This window comes from Miscanthus floridulus, chromosome 14 (assembly GCF_019320115.1).
Source record: "Miscanthus floridulus cultivar M001 chromosome 14, ASM1932011v1, whole genome shotgun sequence".
Lineage (NCBI taxonomy): Eukaryota > Viridiplantae > Streptophyta > Magnoliopsida > Poales > Poaceae > Miscanthus > Miscanthus floridulus.
The window spans coordinates 82,162,559-82,176,596 of NC_089593.1; the positions used below are offsets into that span (position 1 = coordinate 82,162,559).

The 14,038-nt window shown below is 43.8% G+C and overlaps 1 protein-coding gene and 1 non-coding gene across 7 annotated transcripts; one reads left to right on the forward strand and one right to left on the reverse strand.

The window, feature by feature from the left end:
- Positions 1–6,147: 6,147 nt before the first annotated feature.
- Positions 6,148–13,625, reverse strand: LOC136504981 (uncharacterized). 6 transcript variants are annotated; one of them, XM_066500033.1, is made up of 6 exons: positions 13,152–13,625; positions 12,840–12,929; positions 12,401–12,645; positions 11,488–11,513; positions 7,576–7,671; positions 6,148–7,353 (listed from the first exon to the last, which is right to left on the reverse strand). In XM_066500033.1, exons 3-6 carry the CDS (start codon positions 12,449–12,451, stop codon positions 7,116–7,118), a joined length of 411 nt encoding a protein of 136 aa, XP_066356130.1. In that variant the 5' UTR covers positions 12,452–12,645; positions 12,840–12,929; positions 13,152–13,625; the 3' UTR covers positions 6,148–7,115. The 6 variants fall into 6 exon arrangements, 2 of the variants coding, with proteins under 2 accessions (XP_066356130.1, XP_066356129.1); XR_010771043.1 differs by lacking the exon at positions 12,840–12,929 and having other exon boundaries at positions 11,488–11,607; XM_066500032.1 differs by lacking the exon at positions 12,840–12,929.
- LOC136506334 (small nucleolar RNA snoR35) lies at positions 6,295–6,360 on the forward strand. Its single transcript, XR_010771544.1, has one exon. It is a non-coding gene; the product is annotated as a small nucleolar RNA snoR35 (small nucleolar RNA).
- Positions 13,626–14,038: the final 413 nt, after the last annotated feature.

A 14,038-nucleotide genomic window follows, 5' to 3' on the forward strand; every position in this document is an offset into this window, starting at 1 on the left:
ATAGATTTTGCTAAGGTAAGAAAAAGAGGCCATAGTTTAGAAGTAGATTTTTAAGTTGCCTAATTCACCCCCCCTCTTAGGCGTCACAGTTCCCTTCAATTGGTATCAGAGCCAGTTGGCTCAATTTGGACCTTTGACTTAACCGCCATTGAGCCGACGCTATTTAGAGTGGTTGGGATAGATACCTCTAGGCCTCCGCACTTTGACGGCACTAACTTTCCTTATTATAAGGCTAGAATGGCTTGCCACCTTGAGGCGGTTGATTTGGGTGTTTGGAGAGTCACTCGTGACGGGATGAAACCCATTAAGAATCCCAAAAAACCCACAAAGAGTGATGAAAAAGAAATGCATTTCAATGCTAGAGCTAAAAATTGCTTGTTTGAATCATTTAGTATGGACGTGTTTAACCAAGTGTTCACATTAAATACGGCATATGAAATTTGGTTAAAACTCCAAGAGCACCATGACGGCACATCTAATGTTCATGAGCAAAAACATTGTCTAGCTAAACAAAATTATGATTCCTTTAAAATAAATGATGATGAGCTTGTTCATGATATGTATTCTCGTTTGAATCTAATTATCAATGAGCTCCATTCAATAGGATTAACAAAGCTAGATGATGCAGACATCGTGAGGAAGATCATCTCCGTGCTACCATAAAAGAAATATGCAAGCATCATCACCATCCTTCACAACATGGAGAACTTGAGCACCATGACCCCGGGCATAGTCATTGGCAAGATAGTGGCATTTGAAATGTCACGTAAGATGGGTCAAGACGAAGCCTCTTCATCAAGCAAAGGCAAAGCTCTCGCATGTAGCGAGAAAAAGAAGATGAAGGGTAAGCAAGTTGAGACAAGCTCAAGCTCCTCAAGTGAAGATGAAGAAGAAGATAAGGACGATGATGATGATGATGACTCAAGTGAAGATGATCAATCTTCCTCCTCCACCTCCGACCTTGATGAAGAATCAATCAAACTAATCAACAAGGTGGAGAAGATGATCCAAAGGCTCAATGTCAAGGGTGTGCCCATCCAAATTCAAGATCTCATTTTTACCAATCAAAGAAAAGAGCAAAGAAAGAGAGGATGCTATGGATGCGGCGAGTTGGGACACTTTGTGGAAGTTTGTCCAAACAAGCCCACACCCAAGACAAAGAAGGAGTGCAAGAACCAAGCCCTCACATCAATAAGGTCATGGAATGATTCTTCAAATGAAGAAGAACACCATCACAAGAGGCGAGGCCGTAAGCACTCATCATCAAGCTCTTCTCGTGTGTGCCTTATGGCACGAGGTAATGAAAGCTCATCCTCTAGTGAGAGTGATAGTGATGATGAAATGCCTTCTTATGATGAAATTATGCAACAAAATCTTAATTATGCTAAAGTTTGCACTAGTCAACAAAAGAAGCTTGAAAAAATAAAAGAAAAGCTAAATAGTTCACAAGAAGCATACAAAACTTTGCTTGGACAATATGAGAACTTTGCTAATCTCAATATTGAACTATCTACTAAAATTGAGCAACTTAAGGCTAGTGCAACAACAAATGCATGCACAATCAATGATGAGCAACTTGTAAAGAAAGATGAAAAATTAAAAGAAAAGTTAGCTAGCTCACAAGATGCTTATAAAAGTTTGCTTGCTAAAATGAAAACCATGTGCAAACATTGTGATGAGCTAACTAATAAAGTTGCTAATCTTGAAGCCGTTAGTACAACCCCCACTAAGGCATCTAAAAAGAAAAGTTCTATCTTTAACATGTCTAAAAAGGATGCCTCCACTTCTTGCAATGATTTATGTTTAGACTCACCCTCGTGAAAAGTTTGTGTTGACAAAGTTGTTGTAGATACATGCACACAAGAGGTTGCAAAGGAGAATGAGCAACTCAAGCAAGAAGTAGCTCGCCTCACCAAGGACTTGACTCAAATAAAAGGCAAGACGAAGCAAGCTCAACTTCATCAAGATAATACCATCAAGGGAGTGAAGAAGCTTGATGAAGGACAAATCGTGGTTTGCTATGTATGCCACAAGGAAGGCCACAAGTCCTATGAGTGCAAGGTGAAGAATGGGGGAGGAGCAAAGAAGGAAGAGAAAAAGCAAACAAGCAAGCTCTCTAACACCTACACCAACAAGGTGGACAAGAAGGCCTCCACACCTTATCTCTTGAAGAAGAAGAAAAATGACAAGGTGGTGGCCATCAAGGTGAACAAGCAAGCCAACAATGGGGTCAAATGCTTTTGGGTGCCGAAGGAAATCATTTCCAACATGAAGAGCATCAAGAAAGTTTAGATCCCGAAAGGAAAGTGAGAAGTCTGATGGACATCAAGGAATTTGGAGACTTGACAAAGTATGGGTGCTTTTCATGGGGTGCATCATGATGGACAAAATCATTGCCAAGTGGGTTAGTGAATACTATGGACCCAAATTCCCCTTCCCATGTTAGGTAACTAGATTCAATTTCCTAAGTAATATCAATTTGCATTTCGTACAAGTGGTATTTCTTACGAATTGGTATTTTTAAGCATCTAGTTACTTTTCATGCCTATGTTTGCATTTGCATGTTTATATCTTTTGTCATGCATACACTAGGTATATCTTATGGTAGGCTTGCTCGGTTTCATTCTTAACCCTTGGAGCAAACCTACATGGTTTAAAATTGTTTAGGAGCACAGCACATAGCTTGTCTTTTGATTGTTCATCTAATATGTGCCAAAGTCCAAATTGTAGATAATTTCTCCCGAATATCATCTTCGAAAATGATTCTCACATTCATGTGATGTCATCTTTCAAGTGGTATTTTTTTATTCTAAAATCAATGTACATGTTTCCTACAAGTATTCCATACTTGTGTGCACAAATTTAAAGGGAGGTTACTCTACAAGTTGGATGCTTTGAGACTAACACCCTTTCAAGCTTATCATGTGTGTAGTAGTCTCATTGCAAGGAAAATGGAGTCCTAGGAGTTAAGCATCATACTTCAAATATCCACCACCTATTGCAAGTGGTAGAAATCAAATTGGTTTCCACATGTGATATTTCTAAACCATTATCATCATGTTGATTTCACTTTGATATTTATATGCCTTCTCCATGCATCATATAGATTAAATTCCCTTGAGCAATAATTTGCCAAATATGCATATGCCTTGCTTTCTACCATATGTATGCATATATTTAGGGGGAGCTTAATCTATATAATGTGAGAGTCAAATTTTGTGACCATTCCACTCTACATACAAAGGATCACAAAGTTTGACCATCCCTTGTGCTACTAATGTCTTCCTTTTCGGTGTTTGATTCCAAAGGGGGCAAATTTAGAGGACCAAAAGCAAGCATTAATAACTTACAGGTGGTAATAGTTCGAGAAAGGGATGATAGTAGATTATGGATTGCCTATGTAATAGGGAGAATTTGTAGGAAGCAAGGCTTAAATCCATAATGCCATATGGGGACATTTGCAAGGGCAAGATAAGTTTTTATGTGGTATCCTTTAGTTTTACAAGTAGTATCTTTTAGCATCATATAATCTTGCCCCTTGCATTGCATCCTAGCAAGTAGGTAGTTTTTAAATTTCAATATTTTTTATTTGCTTACTTTGGTCGTGTTGTTATCAATCACCAAAAAGGGGGAGATTGTAAGGAAAATGGACCCTTAGCCCATTTACTTTGGATTTTGGTGTTTGATGATGAACACAACCAAATTGGACTAATAAATTTGCAAGTGATTGTTTTGTAGTTCAATAGGATGCAAGATGTGACTTGGACGAAGGCAACATGATGATCCGATGATCAACACCATAAGCAAGACCTTAGAAGCACAAGAGAAGACCCAAGATATCAAGCAAAGTCCAAGCATGAAGATAGGAATCAAGCCGTAAGCAAGATCGTGAAGAAACGAGCTCACAGTAGTGACTGGACGCTGGTAGCACAATGACTGGACGCTCGATCAAGAGGCTCGGCGACAGCAGTGACCGGACGCTGGACCGGACGCTGGCGGCAGATCGACCGGACGCAGGACAGTATAGTCTGGTCGAGTACAAAGAGGTTCCAGAGCGGCGAAAATGCGACCGAACGTGTCCGCTGGCATGTGACCGGATGCTGGCAGCGTCCGATCAGTTGTTCGTGGCTCCAACGGTTGGGACAACCGGACGCGTCCGGTTAGGGCGTGATCAGCGTCCGGTCAGTAGCAGAAAAGCGAGATTTCGTCCTCAACGGTTACTTTCTCAGTGGGGCTTATAAATACAACCCTCAACCGGTCAAATGAGCACAGTGGAGCTGAGGAAACATATCAAAGGTGTTGATACACCATTTTAGTGATCTCCACTTGCATAGTGCTTAGTGATTCATTAGGTGATTAGCGTAGGTGCTTTGCGAAGTGCTTAGATTGATTAGACCACCGTTTATGCGCTTGCTCTAGGTTTAGGTCTAGTGTTTAGTGAGGTTTGCATACCTCTTACCACCCGGTGCTTGCGTGCACCATTGTTGTACATTAGAGGGGCTTGTAGTCTTGCGAGATCACACCAACCGCGTTTGTGGTGTGGCCACCGTGTACCCGAGGGAACAAGGCCCGCGGCGTTTTGGTCGGAAGCTTGATAGTGAAGACAGCGGGGAGCATCCGAGAGAGGCTTGCCAGAAGGCACGTTGGAGACCCACTTACGCGTGGGGAAGGCCCGAGGCTATCCCTGGAGTTACCCGACTGGGAGCTTGGCCCTGGCGAGAGATTCCTTGCGAGGGGCTCCAACAAGGACTAGGGGGAAGCTTGCATGCTTCTCGATACTTCAGTAAAAATACTGGAGTCGTCGACGGGAGTTTGCATATAGAATACCTTGCTCTTTAGCTTCCGCATTTACATTGATTGTATTACTTCTTTTTCGGTAGAGATAGCAACACATTAGGAAAATCATAGTTGCACATTTAGATAGTTTATCTTTTGCATAGGTTTTGCTAAGGTAAGAAAAAGAGGCCATAGTTTAGAAGTAGATTTTTAAGTTGCCTAATTCACCCCCCTCTTAGGCGTCATGGTTCCCTTCAGCGGGCATCACGGCTGCAGTGAGGACTGTGCAACGAGCTATTGGGCGAGGAGGAAGAGAAATAAGTTCGTTCTATTTTCGCTAGGCCTTGAGGGGAAGGAAGCCAGGCTAGTCCGTAGGTCCAGGAAGACACGACCGGACGGACAGACGCACTCACCACATCGTTATCTTTCCGTAAATACTCCTTTCTTCTATCTATCTATCGATCTATCTATCTACAACTAAAAAGCAGCGATAGTTTTAGTGCACCCGGGTAATCACCGCGTGCCTTGCGATCCATGACCCTCCTGGCAAATCACCGCGTGCCCTGCGATCCACTCCGGTTGTTTCCTAAAAAAACCGACGCCCACAACGTGCCTAGCAAAACGGAAACAACACCGCGTAGCCCCTTCTTTCCCAAAAAAACCCGCCGCTCAGAACATTTCTGAGAAAAAACACATCTTGCAAAAAAAGGAAACAAACAGTCAAGGAATACTCGCCAACCAGCCACGTGCCTGCAAACGGCCATCCAAAAAACAGCGCCATGAAAAAAAAGAAACAATCAATCAGGAAACACACCCCGCAACCGGCGCCAAGAACGTTTCCGAGAAAAAGAAAACAAACAATCAGCGTGCCGGTCTCACGCGATTGCATTAGCGCCTCCTGCAACCCCAGCTAAAATAAAACTGTCGTCGCCCTGACCACTCACCGTCGACATCGACAACAATCTTCTCCAAGCCGTCGTCGTCGCACCGCGACGTCACCCTCGATCTGCTACCCCAATCCTCCGACGCCCTGTGGCCACTTGACATCAACAGATCGCCCCATGGCCACTTTGACGTCTACTGCGATCTGCTACTCTAAGCCGCTGACGCCTGTCCATCGCCGCAGCCACCTGACATCGACGGTAATCTGCTTCTCCTTCCCTCACCGCCTCCCTCGCAATCTGCTTCCCGGTCACACGACGCCTGTCTGGTGCCATCGCGGTGGCCACCCGACATCGACGGCAATCTACCTCTCCTACACTCGCCATATCCCTCACGATCTGCTCCTTGGTCACACTTTACACAGGGCACGACAAGTCACGGGTAAGTGATGCACCAAAAATTGCCCTAATCCTGTTTATTATAGTATGTAGTGATTATAGTTCTAATGCACAATTTTGCCCTAATTCTGAACTGGTTTTACCTTTATATATGAACTGCAATTTTTGCCCTAAAAATATGATGTTGCTGGGTTTTGTTCAAGAAAAAAAAACATTTCGTTCCGTAATTCCCTTAAACCTTAATGACATCTTCTAGATTGACCGGAAAAGGATGATGTAAATGGCCTTCCTGTTGAATCTCTAAGGTTTGAGGCGCCCCACTAATGTTTGACTGCAAAAGTGATGAAAATGAGTTCACCCGTCAGAATATATAACTGACACTTTAATATGCATTTGTACTTACAAGGATGCAAGAGGTAGAATAGCTTGAACAACAATGCTATTACATTAAACAGTCGAGCATCAACTATCAAATAAATCTACAACTAAAAAGCAGCGATAGTTTTCGTGCACCCAGGTAATGACCACGTGCCCTGCGATCCGTGACCCTCCCGCGTGCCCTGCGATCCACTCCGATTGTTTCCTAAAAAAAACCAGCGCCCACAACGTGCCTAGCAAAACGGAAACAACACCGCACAGCCTCTTCTTTCCAAAAAATAAACCCGCAGCTCAGAACGTTTCAGAGAAAACCCACGTCTTGCAAAAAAAAAAGGAAACAAAAAGTCAGGGAATACTCGCCAACCAACCACGTGCCTGCGAATGGCCATCCAAAAAACAGCGCCCTAAAAAAAAGAAACAATCAATCAGGAAACACACCCCGCAACCGGCGCCAAGAACGTTTCCGAGGAAAAGGAAACAAACAATCAGCGCGCCGGTCTCATGCGATCGCATTAGCGCCTCCCGCAACCCCAGCTAAAATAAAACTGTCGTCGCCCTGACCACTCGCCGTCGACATCGACAGCAATCTCCTCCAAGCCACCGCCGTCGCACCACGACGTCACCCGCGATCTGCTACCCCAATCCTCCCAGATCGCCCCATGGCCACTTGACATCAACAGATCACCCCATGGCCACTTGACGTCTGCAGCGATCTGCTACTCCAAGCCACCGACGCCTGTCCGTCGCCGCGGCCACCTGACATTGACAGTAATCTGCTTCTTCCCTCGCCGCCTCCCTCGCGATCTGCTTCCTGGTCACACGACGCCTGTCTGGTGCCGTCGCGGTGGCCACCCGACATCGACGGCAATCTACCTCTCCTGCACTCGCCGTCTCCCTCACGATATGCTCCTTGGTCACACTGTACACAGGGCACGACAAGTCACGGGTAAGTGATGCATAAAAAATTGCCCTAATCTTGTTTATTATAGTCTATAGTGATTACAGTTCTAATGCACGATTTTGCCCTAATTCTGAACTGGTTTTACCTTTATATATGAACTGCAATTTTTGCCCTAAAAATATGATGTTGCTGGGTTTTGTTTAAGAAAAAAAAACATTTTGTTCCGTAATTCCCTTAAACCTTAATGACATATCTTCCAGATTGACCGGAAAAGGATGATGTAAATGGCCTTCGTGTTGAATCTCTAGTGTTTGAGGTGGCCCCACTAATGTTTGACTGCAAAGTGATGAAAATGAGTTCACCCGTCAGAATATATAACTGACACTTTAATATGCATTTGTACTTACAAGGATGCAAGAGGTAGAATAGCTTGAACAACAATGCTATTACATTAAACAATCCAGCATCAACTATCAAATAAATAAGAGAAAACAAGGCATGTTTGCCTTCTGTTCAGCAACATTTTTATGTATTTTTAATGTGACAGAGAACTAAACAGATAACAAACAAAAAAAATTACCATGTCTAGAAAAGGAGAGGCTATAGGAGCCACTCATAAGTGATAACATACAACTGATCTAAGAAACTAGACTCTGATTGTTTAATGAATAGAAAAAAGACGAAATGCATAACCATATTAATTTAGTAATGGTGATGACGTAACAATTAACTCCGCCTATGGTGGGGCGCCTTTGGTGTCCCAGCATAGCAGGTCCCAAGCCCTGATAAAGGAGGAGGGTTGTGTTAGGCGTGGCAAGTCAATGTAAAAACTTAGCCACTTTAATGGAGATGAAACCCGAAAGAAAATCGTTGGGGCGTAACCCTCATAGCGACGCGCCATATCGGAACCCGGGTATGGTGTTAAATGGGCAAGGGCCGGGTCATCACCCCCGTGACGCGCCGTGTCGTGATCTGGGCATGGTGTCAAGTGACCAAGGATCGGGTCGTCACTTCCTTAGTGGCGCGCTACATCGACGCCCGGGTGTAGTGAAAAATGAGCAAGGGTCTTCATATCTGAGTCGACGGGTGCAAAGGGTAAGGAAGCTAGTCGAACCAACTAGGATCCGTTTAGGTAGTTAGAATGTAGGGTCACTTACAGGTAAGTTAAGAGAATTAGTTGATACCGCGACTAGGAGGCGTGTAAATATATTATGCGTTCAAGAGACTAAATGGAAGGGTCAGAAGGCGAAGGAGGTGGACAATACAGGTTTCAAGCTTTGGTACACAGGGACAGTCGCGAATAGAAATGGAGTAGAAGTTTTAATGGATAAGAGCCTCAAGAATGGTGTGGTGGAAGTGAGAAGGCAAGGAGATAGGATTATCTTAGTCAAGCTTGTCGTTGGTGATATGGTCTTGAACGTAATTAGTGCGTATGTCCCCAAGTAGGCCTCGACGAGAGTGCTAAAAGACAGTTCTAGGAAGACTTAGATGGCCTGGTTAGAGCTATACCTAGTAGTGAGAAGCTTTTTATAGGAGAAGATCTTAATGGGCATGTAGGTACTACAAGCGTAGGTTTCGAGGCAGTTCATGGAGGTTTTGGGTATGGTAGTAGGAATCAGAAGGGGGAGGAAGTTCTGGACTTCGCGGTAGCTTTTGACCTGATGATAGCCAACACTTTCTTTAGAAAGAGAGAATCTCATCTAGTGACCTTCAGTAGCGGACAACACTGTAGCCAGATTGACTTTGTCCTCGCAAGAAGAAAGGACAAACAAGCATGCTTGGATTGCAAGGTGATACCAGGGGAGTGTGTTGTTTCTCAACATAAGCTTTTGGTGGCAGATTTTCGTTTTCAAGTGCGTGCCCGTAGGGATAAACAAGCTAAGATTAAAAGAACAAAGTGGTGAAAACTGAAAGGAGAGACGTCAGAGGTATTCAGGGAAAGGGTTATCAAAGAGGGCTCTTGGAAGGAAGAAGACGACATAAACAACATGTGGGACAAGATGGCAACCAACATTCGAAAGGTGGCTTCAGAGGTGTGTGGAGTAACCAAAGAAAGTGGACGCGAGGCTAAAGATACTTGATGGTAGAACGAGGAAGTCCAAAGGGCTATTAAGGAGAAGAAAGAATGCTATAGACGCTTGTACCATGACAGGAGTGTGAACAACATAGAGAAGTACAAGGTGGCAAAGAAGACTGCAAAGCGAGCTGTAAGTGTGGCAAAGGGTAGAGCGTACGAGGATCTTTACCAACATTTGAGTACGAAGGAAGGAGAGAAGGACATTTATAGGATGGCTAGGGTTCGTGAGAGAAAGACAAAGGACTTCAACCAAGTTAAGTGCATTAAGGATAAAAGGGAGCATCTCTTGGTGAAGGAGGATAAGATCCGACATCAATGGCAAGAGTATTTTGACAAATTGTTCAATGGTGAGAATATGGACACAACATTTCAGTTGGATGACTTTTTTGATGACACCAATAGGCGCTTTGTGCGGAGAATCCAAGAATCTGAGGTCAGAGAAGCGTTGAAAAGGATGAAAGGAGGTAAGGCGATGGGACCGGATGGTATCCCAATCGAGGTGTGGAGATGCCTCAGGGACATAGCTATAGTATGGCTAACCAAGCTGTTCAACCATATTTTTCGATCGAACAAGATGCCTGATGAGTGAAGAAGTATATTGATACCGATCTACAAGAATAAAGGGGATATTCAAAGTTGTACGAATTACCGGAGAATTAAGTTGATGAACCATACTATGAAGCTATGGAAGAGAGTTATCGAGCATCGCTTGAGAGCAATAACGCGGGTCTCTATGAACCAATTTGGTTTCATGCCCGGAAGGTCAACCATGGAAGCCATTTTCTTAATAAGGCAAGTTATGGAGCGGTATAAGGAGAAGAAGGACCTACACATGGTTTTTATTGACTTGGAGAAGGCTTATGATAAAATGCCAAGGAATGTTATGTGGTGGGCTTTGGACAAACATAGAGTCCCAACGAAGTACGTCGGGCTCATTAAGGATATGTACAACAATATTGTGACTAGAGTTCGAACAAGTGATGGAGGCACGGATGACTTCCCGATTAGGATAGGACTACATCAAGGGTCAGCTTTGAGTCCTTATTTATTTGCTTTAGTGATGGATGAGGTCACAAGGGATATACAAGGGGACATCCCTTGGTGTATGCTTTTCGCGGACAATGTAGTGCTAGTTGATGAAAGCCGGACAGGAGTGAATCAGAAACTTGAGTTATGACGGAAGACTTTGGAGTCCAAAGGTTTTAGACTCAGTAGAACTAAAACTGAGTATATGAGATGTGACTTCGGCACTACTACTCGGGAGGAGGAAGATGTTAGTTTGGAAGGTCAAGTAGTGCCTAGAAAGGATACCTTTCGATATTTAGGATCAATGCTACAGAGGGACGGGAATATTGATGAAGATGTTAGCCATAGAATCAAAGCAGGGTGGATGAAGTGGCGACAAGCGTCTGGTGTCCTATGTGACAAAAGGGTACCACAGAGGCTAAAAGACAAGTTTTATAGGACGGCGATTAGACCTGCTATGTTGTATGGTGCAGAATGTTAGCCTACGAAAAGACGACATGTTCAACAGCTAAGTGTCGCGAAAATGCGTATGTTGCGTTGGATTTGCGGTCATACAAGAAGGGATCGAGTTCGGAACGATGATATACGTGATAGATTAGGGGTAGCGCCAATTGAAGAAAAGCTTGTCCAACACCGGTTGAGATGGTTTAGACATGTGCAACGGAGATCTCCAGAAGCACCGGTGCGTAGTGGAATCCTAAGCCAGGATAGTAACGTGAAGAGAGGCAGAGGAAGACCGAAGTTGACTTGGGTAGAGACAATAAAAAGAGACTTGAAAGGATGGAATATACACAAAGACTTAGCCTTAGATAGGAGTGCTTGGAAGACAGCTATTCACGTGCCTAAACCTTGATTGCTTCTGATGGGTTTCAACTCTAGCCTACCCCAACTTGTTTGGGACTTAAAGGCTTCGTTATTGTTGTCGTTGTTGTTGTGGTGATGACGTAACAATTAAAGCTGCTGCAAAAGTACATGTTAGTGGTGCGATGAAGAAACTATCAGATAAAAACATCTGACAAAGGAGCCACCAACAGAGGAACAAGATGTACCTGTTACTTCCAGTGAGGAGTGGTTGCTGGAACGCCATAAGGAAATCCATGTATAGGATTAGTAGGGTGAAACCGAAGGTAGCAGTTTTCAATATTGATGTCTCAAGTATAGATGCAAACCTATGGAAAAATGGAAAATCAATGCCAGGATTAGCATATGGTACATATAATGCTCATTTCATAGTATCTTTCAAGTTCAGTTCACAGTACATATAATGCTCATTTCATAGTATCTTTCTCCATACATGGGTCCTGTTGGAATTAGTTAAATAGACTGTATTCCCGTACATATAAATATTCCTCAGCCACTCTAAATTCCTTTATGAAACATCTAAGAAATTCTGCCTATTAACTGGGAATAAAAAAATTCTGCATTCAGCAACAAAGACTTGTGTTGAAGAATGAAATTCTGGAACAATGTGAGCATATGAGATAGATTGATAGTATTCCCAGCTAAATTCTCACAGATAGAAAACACCCACGAGCTCATCATATAGCTCACCTGGGTGACTTCTAAATCCTAGAAGTGCAGTAAGAAAGATCTTTTTTTCCAAAATTAGAAGTGCAGTAAGTAAAATTAGAAGGTTGGACACTCTAAATATACAAGGACTAGCAGTACCAAGAGGCCATTATAAATGAATTACCAACAAGCACTGGCAGCACGATAAATAGATAAAACAAGCACTGGTAGCACGAGAAATAGATAAAACAACGAATTGGGAACAAGCAGAATCGGGATTGCAGGGTACTAACTATCATAACAACTAGAAATAGCAGCTACTGACTGTGGATGAATTAAATAAAACTTCCGGAGTCCAGACTGACATCATTAACCAACACAAAAACTAGCAGTGAACAAATTAAACTACATAATGGCAGTGCATTCCGACTAGGGAGGAAGGAGAAACCATACCTCGAAGTGAGGGTGCCGGGTGTGGCGACGTGGGGAACGATATGGCGCCATGGCGGCTGCAGCACCTTGGGGCTCCGCCTCTACCGAGGTACGCAGATGCGGGAGGGGATGAGGTCGGGGTGGATTCGCCTTCTTTCTGGCGGTGGCTTGCTCCGCCTGGTTCCACACCGGCGGCCTCCTGCCCTCCAGGCCTTCTACCCAAGACCCCGTCCGCGCATCATGGCCCGCGGCGACGGATTTTGCAGCTGAGAAAACTGTGTTAATCATGATTTACTTTGGAAAGAAGATGGGTTTTGTTTCAGAAAAAAATCATATTAGTTTTGTAATTCCCTTAAACCTTAATGACATGTTCCAAAACCTAAGTACCCTACTCCTGTTGAAGTGTTGGGATGATGACCAAAACAACAATTAAAGCAAATGAAATGAACAGTGTGCTAACCTTAAATTCCAAACTGCAAAAAACAGCACAGCAGGCTATTGAATGTTCTTTATCATTTGTGCGGTCACATATACAAATCTGTTTTTTCCCCTATTTGGCAGTGGGAGGTAACAGAAATAAGTTTCTTTGTAGTCAACAATACATATTGAAATCCAACTGAAGAAGCTTCATTCTGACACTTAAGGATAAAACTGAAGATATGTATAGGCCCGACACCGAGCTCTCGAATCTCTCCAGGCAAGAATTAGCTAAAGATTAAAAAATCAACTGCACATGTACCAAACAAGCTGACAAGCATACGGAAACACTTACCATGGATTTTGGGTGAAATTTGGTCTGGGCTAACATCTTGCGCCTTCTTGTGGCAGCACAAGTTGAAGTACTGACATAGACGACGCCGGGAGCGTAGGCGAGGCAGTCGATGCCATCTACCGCCTGCGACCGTGGCCTGTTAGCGCCTATGCCGTTGCGGCCCGCTGCTGGTGTGCCCTACGACCCCACGCGCCGACGCAGCCTCCTCGCGCTCCGCGGCCACTGCAGCCTGCTGCCCCACACGCGCTGATGCCTGCTCGTGCCTCGGCCGCCGCCCGCCCCTGGCCGCCGACCCGTGGCCCGAGCGCGCAGCCGCTCCCCGCGCGACCAGCCTCTAGCTTCCCCAGCACGCCCGGCCTGCGCATCGGCTGCCAACCGCGTCGCCGCCCTTAAGCTAGGGTTTCACGATTTGGGAACGGTGGAGCACGGAATGCCTGAACACTGAGTGTGGAGCGGAAGAGATAGATTAAGTGTAATTTGGTTATTTCAAGTGAGTCGGATTTTGTTTTTTATTTTTTTCATCGTTTTATAACCTTCACACTTGATTCGTGTTGGAATCCGTTAAAAATCAGAGTTGTCGCACATCATTTAAAGACTTTTGTTTTAAAATAATATTTTGTGTAGACTCCATGTTCTCTTACAGACTTGACAAACAAGATAACGAAGGTAAATACCGGTCCTTATATATATATTAATGTTTTGTAATGTAAGTAAATGATATTAATTATTGTGCCTTCTTGACTTTTCGAATTAAACACATTAGATGGTCAAAGTGAATCCAATTCTCTTACTCATTGATCCAAAAGAACGTAAAAAAGACAAAGAGAAAGAGCACGGCGTGCAGCCCATGACTGAACAGCAACAAAATGAAATAAATATAAAAAGGT